General features: G+C 33.3%; 1 protein-coding gene across 1 annotated transcript; it reads right to left on the reverse strand.

Annotated features, from left to right (window-relative positions):
* Nucleotides 1-6,970: 6,970 nt before the first annotated feature.
* LOC120353625 lies at nt 6,971-7,957 on the reverse strand. Its single transcript, XM_039438167.1, has one exon. The coding sequence runs from the start codon at nt 7,955-7,957 to the stop codon at nt 6,971-6,973; it is 987 nt and encodes a 328-aa protein (XP_039294101.1).
* Nucleotides 7,958-10,277: the final 2,320 nt, after the last annotated feature.

The raw sequence follows: 10,277 nt of genomic DNA on the forward strand, positions 1-10,277 counted from the left end.
GAACAGTTAATATTACATCAAATATACCGGTATCAGGTATACTGTATGGAGAACATTGGCAACACTGTTCTCCTATCTTCTCTACTGCCATTAGAGAGGGAACCTCACTATAGTGAAGCATTACATCCCAATAAATCTCTTACGCCAAAATATAATTTGAAATAGTTTGCCAGAGGGATAGACTGGTTAGCAGTATTGGAAGACAATCTTCTTAAATTAACATTTAAAACAGAAATGATATTATTTATGTTGAATGAGTTAATAAAGATCGTAACCTTTCAGGTTATAGGGTGATCTTTCATCAGTAATAGTGTGATATTTACACCTAGAGCCCCGGGCGAATTTCTATGCCAAAAGTTCATTCATAGTCAGAGAGTGTACGCTTTCAACTAGCTTACATCACTTGAATTATAGTAGATCGTATTTTAAGTGGGTTCAAATGACAGGAGAGAAAAAAAAATAGAGGAAGGAATAATACAGACCGATGAGTGTAAGTGCCGGTTGCCCAAAAACGGTTAAATTTTAACCTTGATTAATTTCAGAGAGAGCTTTTTTGAGAAGACGGCTTATCTGATAATTTCCCGTGGAATTAACCACGGTTAAATTTTAATAACCGGCTTTTGTGCAACCGGCACTAAAAGTTATAGATGTTCGTGATTGATATTGTACCTGATATACTATTCTCTCACCTATCTCTCCTGTCTTCTACTCCTTATCCTCCTCCTCCTCCTCCTCCTTCTCCTTCTCCTCCTCCTCCTCCTCCTCCTCCTTCTCCTCCTCCTCCTCCTCCTCCTCCTCCTCTCCTCCTCCTCCTCCTCCTCCTCCTCCTCCTCCTCCTCCTCCTAATCCTCCTCATCCTTCTCATCTTCCTCCTCTTCCACCTTATCCTTGTCATTCTACTCACTATTATACTATTCTTGAAAATTTGATTCAGCTTTTAATAATAAGATTGTGCATCAAGTACGATATAAAAAGCTCAATTTTAATGAAAATTCAAATTTTTTCTATAAGTCCTACCAAAGTGATAACCACGTTATAATGCCAGTTGAGAAAGATAGGGGAACAATGTTGCCGATTCTCTGTCTTGTCAATGCCTTCTATAGAGGGTGATACCGGTTTATTGATGTAATATTTTTTTGGTATATTGTGGATTTGAGTGAAATTTTCGATTTTTTTTGTAATTGTGAAAGAAGATTTTTGTTTGGATTCGTATTTAGAAATTGATCAATCTGATAAATTCAAAATTGTAGTAGATTCATTTTTTGGACTCAAAATTGTGTGCGAATTAAGTTATTTATTTATTTGTTTATTTGTTGATAGAATTACAAATCATATGAATATGATCGGGACAAAACAACAGGCATAGCCCAAAACTATTCTGTTCCCAAATTTTGATAAATAATGAAATGTCCAAAAAATAGGTTATGTTCTTACTGGAAAAATTTAAAGTTCAATTTCTGTCCAAAAACATATATGAGCTAGAAATTTTGAATTCAGAATGATTGAAATACCAAATTCTAGTCAAATATTACACTTAATATTACCGCACTTTGAATAAATTAAGTTATTACAGAAAATTTTGAAGCCAAAAAGTACACACAACTTTCCACTAGGCACAGATGTTAGATACATAAGTAACATACCCTTTAGACTGTGTATTCCAAATTAAGGTTTGAAGCAGTTTTGGGCAAATGCCTGTTGTTTTTACCTGGATTGTATTTGCATATGAATAAATAAATAAATATTAACTGTTCATTCTTGTTTAAAATAATCAATTATATTTTATCAAGCAATACATTAAATTTTCAATGATTTCATAATGAATTTCCATAATCAAGATCATATTATGTTGATTAATTATTGATTCTACTTTGTTAAAAACAATCTGGCAACAGAGCAAAGCGAGAATGAGATAGCGCTATCCACTTTGTTGTATGATAGACAAGGATGGCAATACAATTGCTAATTAAACACTGCTATTATAACCTTTAATATCACATAACTTCAATATCATATTGATTAAAACTTTCACAATATTTCCATTGATAAATAAATCCTTAGTTTAAGTGATGAAATTAACGTTTTGGTAGAGAGTTAGTGGGGAGGATATTTTAGTATTCTTTCCGAAGAATGGACATTGATATGTCCAAAGCTCCGCCAATTTATGTAGATGCATAACAATATGATTATTATCTATAGTTATTATATTACAAATTGCTTTTTCATATCATATACAGTTCAATAATTATTTTCTTAGTCTATATCATGTAAATTCATATATAATTCATGTATTTTTCTCCTCCTTCTTCTCCTCGCCTCCTCCTCTTCTTCTTCTTCTTCTTCTTCTTCTTCTTCTTCTTCTTCTTATTCTTCTTATTCTTCTTATCATATATAGTTCTATAATTATTTTCTTAGTCTATAAATTATGTGAATTCATCTATAATTTTGCTGTATCGTAAGCTATTGTACGTATATAAGTAAATACATAAATAAAGTACTCAATCAATCATTCTCCTCCTACTACTCCTTCTCTTTCTCATTCTTCTTCTCCTTCTTTCCCTTCCCATCATTCACCTTATCCTTCCACTGTCCCTTCTCCAACTTCTTCTTTTTCTCCTCTTTCTCTCCTTATCATTCTGTTCATCCTTCTTCTTATTATTCTCCTTATTCTTCCCATTCTGCTCCTCCTACTCCTTCTCTTTCTCATTCTCCTTCTCTTTCTTTCCTTTCTCATCATTCCCCTTCTCCTTCCCCTGTTCCTTCCCATCTTCTCCTTCCTCTTCTAATCTCTTTCTCTTCATCCTTCTCCTTATTTTTCTCCTCCTCATCATCTTTTTGTTCCTTATCCATTTTCTTCTCTTTCTCCTCCTTCCTCTCCTTATCATTCTCTTTATCCTTCTCCTCATTCTTCTCCTCCTCATCATCTTTTTCTTCTTCATCTTCTTCTTCTTCTCCACCTCCTTCTTCATCAGCTTCAGTTTAAAAATAAAGTGTATGCTTTCCGATCTCAGATTCGGAAGTTTATGCTTTCAAACTCGGTTTTTCGGCTTTATATTTATTACCAGTCTTCCAAATTCATCCCATCAGTCAAATGTCGAGCACTGATTGAGCCCTGAAATATTTCGACGGATGCTCAAACCGAAAGCTTTGAACTCATTTAGAAGCGTGATGCTATGCTAAAAGTATATGTCCATTGGACTGTCTATCGTCATTATTCATTACCAGCTTGAATCATTGGATTGTGAGTGTTTTATCCGATCAACTCATGCTATAGTGGGGTGCACGTTATAATGGCAGTGTTTGATTAGCAATCGTACTGCTATCCTTGTCTATCATTCAACAAAGCTGATAGCGCTAGAATGTAGAATCAATAATTCATTTTTAATCAAAGAATCAATCAATTATTGATTCAATTTTCATCAATTATTAATTGTTGTGGAATAATGAATAGCCTACGATACTACAGATATGGTATATTTCGCACCTAGAGCAGAAAATGAGATTTTTCCGGCTCGAAATCGGTTTTCAAGTCCGAGGCCGTAGACCGAGGACTAGAAAAGATTGAGAGCCGGAAAAACATTTTTGCCCGTGGTGCGAACGCTATTCTTCGCCACACACAAAAATAAACAATATATATATGAGAATAGTTGTTTACTAAGCACTTCCGAAAGCAGAAGTGGAAGGTCATAGATCTAGCAAATCTGAGGTAATCTGAATATCAGAAAATTGTCCAAGTATTTTTATTTTTTATTCCTATTTGTCTAAATAACCTAAAAATTGATGTTCAATTATGTGGGAGGTTGAGTTTATACTTTTTTATTCTTTCAAATGACAATTAGATGATATTATTAGTCTATAAATTTTTTAATTATTGAATAATGAACACAAATAATGAGAAGTTTTTTGATCTGCTTTTTTTGATCACCTTTCTCAGTTCCATGTTAGCGGCCGGAAAGGGTACTCTTTCCGGCCTAGGCCGGAAAGAAACCTATTCTGACGTCAGACGAGAGTCGTCTGCAAACAATGTCTCTCAGATCTACGTAGGGACTGGAAAACTGCTGCTTTCTGTGCAGTGTGGCGAAATAGTTATTTGTGCAACAAGTGCGCAAAGTGACAGTTTGCTGCACCGAAAGAAACGTTTACGCCCGAGCCGTAGGCGAGGGCGGAATGGTTTCTTGAGTGCAGCAAACGAACTTTGCGCACGTATTTCACATTACATTTTTCCTATAGTTACCATTGAATATGAAAAGTGGGTAATCATGGGTAAAATTCCCTGAAATCCATCAAATGTTTTTCTGTGTAATTTTATTATTAATAAAAACCTCAATTTATTCAAAATTTAATAATATTGATTAAATTATAATGATTAGTAATTCAATTGAAAATTTATCTGACTACTTGAAGGGGGTTTATCTTATGTAAGCATTGGAATGACTATAATCAAGGCACATAATGGCAAGGCGACGCTGTTCTCCACTGCCATAATAACGTGGGGCTCACTATGAGTGCAGTTACCAACATGATTTTGATTTTGCTGCACTGGTGCTCCATATAACCTACTAACTATTTTGCGTTGTCATGCTGCAAATCTGGAGTACGCAAAGTACTCACTATGCGCACTATTGCGGAAAAGTGATTCTTTGCGGCCTGCAATCAGTGCAGAAATGGTCACTTTTCAAGGTATCTGTAGGAAAATATAATTTCTAGAAATGCTTTCTAGGAATAACCACCTCTATAATTCAAACATTGAGTAATGTTTTAGAGTTTAGAATGTTTCAAATGAAAGAGTACTTCACGTTTTTATATTGTTTTTGATAATTTTAATAAAGTAGCCCATACAAGACAAAGAATCGGCAACGCTGTTCTCGTATCTTTCTCGACTGATGTGGAGAATTCTACAATTTACATTTTCAAAAGACGATCTGGCAACAGAGCAAAGCAAGAAAGATATAGCGCTATCTGCTTTCTTGAATGATAGACAAGGATATAAATACCATTGCCAATCAAACACTGCCATTATAACGTGGACCTCACTATAGACAGTTTAAGATTAACAGAATTTTCCCTAAAAATAATAGTTGTGGTTCGAATATTGGTACAAGAATAATAATATATCCTACAGTTTCAAACTGAAATAATATCTTACAAAATAGTTGAAGACCCAAAGATAAGTATGGATATATAACGCCAAGAAACCACTTGACCCGTTTATCTTGTCTAGGTTATAAAATTGTTAGCACAAACACTTATTCACATCTATTTCCATTTTCTCATAGTAAAGGAGCCACGACGTTTTTACTTTGATTTAGTAAAATCATTCAGCATTGGATAAATGGGAAAAGCATTGACGTCATGCATACAAGCTTTGACAGTTTATAGTGAATCTTACTAGAGTAGTTTTTATAGTGACATGAAGAACAAGAGAAAATGTAAAAATCCTCTCCCACTGCCATGAACCACAAAAGAATAGGTCATAAAAAATCCTCCACTTGAGGGAAATCCAGGGAATTCCTTTCATTCCCCCCTCTCTCTCTCTGTTGTTTCTCTTATATTCTCTCTCTTTCTTTACTCTCCTATCCGCAAAAAATAACGACCATCCGTCTTTCTCTCTGACATTTTATGAATTTTTTATGTACCTTGTGGTTTGGAATAATGAACTTGGATGGAAATGTGCTCACAGGATTCACTTAGAACTGGCAGAATTCCGTATGATATGCATCTATGTTTCCCATTTAACTTAGTATTGCCAATGAACATTACTAGCGAATAGTTGGTTGGATATTTTCCATTATCATATCATTTTTAATTGAATTTTTTTGTTGTTGTCTACAGTGATAGGCTACTTTCACTGGAGCATAATAATAATGTGAAATATTTCTTCTATGAAAATTCGACTGAGTCATTGTCAATATTGTAGAACCGTTCTATAATTGAATAAAAACACAAATATTTTGTCAAATTCTACACTGTTTTATTTGGTACACGACCATGGTTTCGTGACCACACCGGTCACATTTTCAAGTTTTAGTTTTTAGTTTTAGCTTTAGTCAACTTGGAAATGTGACCGGTGTGGTCACGAAATCATGGTCGTGTACCAAATAAAACTGTGTAGAATTTGACAACATATTTGTGTTTTTATTCAATTATTTCTTCTATGTTTGGTTTTGGAACATCTAAATTAAAATTATACTCAAGCTTATTTTGTGAAAATAATTAAGGACTGAAGATTTTGTGAATTGAACAACCACAAGACTTAACGTATTTCGGACTAAATTAAAAAATAAAGCCTATTATGTAGAAATAATTGAGGTCTAAAAATGTAGTGAAGTGAACAACTACAAGACTTAACCTGTTTCGGACTATGTGTAACCTTATCTAAATTTGGGAGAGGAATAGCACAAGGTTACCTTATGTTTTCTCTCCCTATCATTTCGATGATGTGTACTTATTGTATGAATCAATAATGAATAATACTAATTTGAACAGGGAACACGATACAGATGGGCGAAAAACACGTAGAACATTACATTATTTTGTAAAATAATGTGAAAATAATTCAAGTTTCAAAAGTATGTATGTTTTTCACCTAACTGTATCGTGTTTCCTGTTCAAATTAGTATTATAAAACTGTAGAGTGTTTTCTGTTATGTGCTACAAATGAACAATAAAGAATCATATATATAATAATAGTGAGTTTCAAATAGGCTATCACCTATAATGAGGTTTCAAATAGGTTTATAGCCTATAAATGAGGCTATATTGGCAGTATTTAAAAAAAGGTTGAAATTAAAAACGAAATTTGCTCGTGAAGTGGATGTTTTATTAACAAAATAACAAATGTACAAAATATCTGATAATATACAAATCAATCAAATTGAAAAATCTTATTTTATGTTACAATCTTATGTTTGAAATTCTCATTTTGTGTTACAAATCAGAATAAATTTCATGGTTCTGAAAAGTATCCAGCTCAGAAATGAACTGTGTATCCACGTTTACCTTCCTCATTTTTTCCAGTATTATATTCATGATTTCCCTTGATATCATGATTTATGTGATGTGAATATGAACCATGTCTTCCTTCAAAACCTGCTGAAGAATGTTTCTTCCCTGGAATTTCCACAGTTTGGTGATGAAAATCTGGTTTTTCCAACGGGAAATGCACTGGATAAGGCCGGTCCACTGGAACCTTCTTGATAACCGTTACTGGAACCGGTTTCTCGATGAATACTGGGTACGGTTTTGGAACAGCTACTGGGAACGGCTTCTCAACATGTACCTTCACTGGATAGGGTACTCGTTTCTCGACAGGGAACGGAGCTGGTACTGGAACTGCTACTTTCACTGGGACGGGTACTTTGACTGGAACTGGTACGTGCTTTTCGACGGTGACTGTGTAGGGTTTAGGAACTGGAACGGGGTACGGACGATCCACTGGAACGGTTACTTTCTTCTCGACATGCACTGGGTAAGGAACTGGTATTTTCTTGATGATTGTCACCGTTTTCTGGTCCTTGTGATGATGTAGATTTGGTTTTGATAAATCACCAAATTTAAACTCCTCCTTAATATGTGAATCACTTTGATGATTTTGAAGGAAATTGTGATTGAAATCTTCAAATTTTACACCATGATGTCCCAGATTTCTCCCATGCTCTGATAAAATCGTAGAATAAACCCCCTCATCTTTGGAAAAATCTTCACTTTTATAAATATCCCCCAGAATATGACCCTCATTCTTATAAGTATCCCCCAATAATTTATGCTCATTACCATGATCAAAACCCCAGAAATCATTCGAATTTTCATGAATTTTGTACCCAAATATCTCGCGTTTGTCCTGTTTCTTATCAACGTTTATATCAGTTAAATTAGGAGTTTTTTGTATCTCAACTTTGATCCCCAAAATTGCTTGCAAAATACTGACCAACAGTAGAACACAAATATGATTCTTCATATTGCTTCAACCGAACAGGAAATGTTTCAATATTAAATTCAATATCTATTAACGTATCTAGACGTACTATAACTTCAACTCTCAATAATTGGGAACAGTTAACTCCAATAAACTGTTGAATCAGTTGAAATTGATCACTATACGAACAGTTATTTCAACTACTACAGACCTATAAATGATAAACACTTTCAACGAAGAACTAGAGTTGAATTGTTTCAACTACTTTTCAATAACTGCCAACTATACGAAGCACTTTCAACGAAGAACTAGTTAAATTACAACACTGTCGTTGTTTGTTATTTCAACTACTTTGTAACCACTTGAGTTGCACTGTTAACTGAAGTCAACTGATAACTGATGCTTCTAACTGGGTTTTCCAGAATTTATACTCAATTTTTCAGGATGAAACTAATTTATTCTTTAGTTCAATTCCCCTCCTCTAGATCCTAGATGCATCTGAGACTTTCTCTGTATAATTTTCAGTTATTTCTGGAAAATTCATTATATCAAAACAGTCATGTGTCATGCTATACTCTAGTCCTAATAAATAATTATTATTAGTTTCATTACATTGCTTCCACGCCAAATATGAATCCAAGCGCCTATTTTTCCAACGGTATCGTGTGTTATATATCATCTTAATTGTCTAAGATGAGATTCAATTATCATTTTATTAGAATGGGATACGGAGGATCAGAGTTAGGCTACTGTATCCTTGCGTGTATTGTAAAAGTGTTTCAACATAAGATATTGGATTACTTATTTATATACTTTATTCTTTTTTCTTTAACTTATTCCTTATTAGTATACTTTGAAAGATGCACGATATCGAATGAATTTCTGATTTCCGGTTGCACAAAAGTCTATTGAATTCTAAGTAAGATTGAATGCAACTAAACCAATCAGAGGAGCCTTCTTTCCAAAAACGATTTCTCTCACAGACTGTATTAGTAGCATTCAATCATGATTGAAGTTTAACAGGGTTTTGTGCAACCGCAGTCTTGAAGAGTCTTATTCAAAAGTCTCCAGACCTATCCATATAACTGGAACTCTCACATCGAGATTATATACAAATCAATCTAATGTTACAAATTACAATCTCATAAAATCGTCATTACAATCTCAGTTGATTCTTTCGAGGTTGAGTGGTAGAGAGGACTTGAAAGTCCTAACTCCGCCTAATGAAGAATTTTTCATTACATTTCATTCTTCATAAGTTTAAAAATTAACACACTTTTTTATGTATTTGAACACGACATGCAGTCAATTATTAAGTAAATAATTAAAAACTTTTGACTGAAGTACTTTCAATCGTCTAGACGATTAAAAGTTTTTAATTATTTACTCAATAATTGACTGCATGTCGTGTTCAAATACATGAAAAAAGTGTGTTAATACAAAGCAGCTCGGAATGAATCAAGAAACCACCACCTTTAAAAAATTAGTTATCATTACTAACCAAAAATCCCAATTAAATGCTGTAAATCATCCGAAGACTTCTGCTACTGCAAATATTGACAACAGGGTGAACAGCTAGATGGAAATTCATTTACAATTATAATAACTAATTCATTAGTATTTGAATGAATGCAATATCGCAGTTATTTCCATCTTTATAAAATTAGACCCCACTCGAAAAGATGACCTTCAAATCCAGAAATTGAACTAATTTGGGATTTGAAATAGAAACAAGAAACCATTTCACTACATTATTTATTTCAACAAAATAATTATATTTTTGTTTATTCGTTCATTTAGAGTCTATCATGTAATAGTACCACATTATAATGTATGAAGAGATAATCCTTGAGAATGCATTTTCTATTGAGTGTATGATGTGCTGAACTCAACCACCTTTTCAATATATATATATATATATATATATATCTATATATATATATATATATATATATATATATTTTTTTTTTTTTTTTCATTTGAAAACATAGTTCATACCTCATGATCTCAGTCTACTCAATATAAAAGTGCGTACAGATTACGCGCCGCGAACATGAGCTATTCACTTTTAAACAGCTGATGCCAAGCTTTTTATATCTGTATCTTACCGTTTCTGTAAAAATACAGATATAGTCAGCTTAATTTTTTAAATCAAGAATATTATAATGTCTTTGGCATTATTCAGTTCATTTTATAATTTTTCAATCACCTATTAAATTTGTTTTTCAAATGTGAGAATATTGATACTGATGGGCACGCATCATAAAAAATATTGAAACCCTACCTTATAGAAATAGTCACGACCAGACATCTGTGTAATGCATGCAATGAATAATCCACTTGTCAGCTTATTTATTATGAA

This window comes from Nilaparvata lugens, chromosome 11, assembly GCF_014356525.2.
Source record: "Nilaparvata lugens isolate BPH chromosome 11, ASM1435652v1, whole genome shotgun sequence".
In the NCBI taxonomy this organism is placed as follows: Eukaryota; Metazoa; Arthropoda; class Insecta; order Hemiptera; family Delphacidae; genus Nilaparvata; species Nilaparvata lugens.

Excerpts from the sequence above, each read along its gene's own strand:
- LOC120353625 (XM_039438167.1), bottom strand. The coding sequence starts at position 7,957 with ATGAAGAATCATATTTGTGTTCTACTGTTGGTCAGTATTTTGCAAGCA.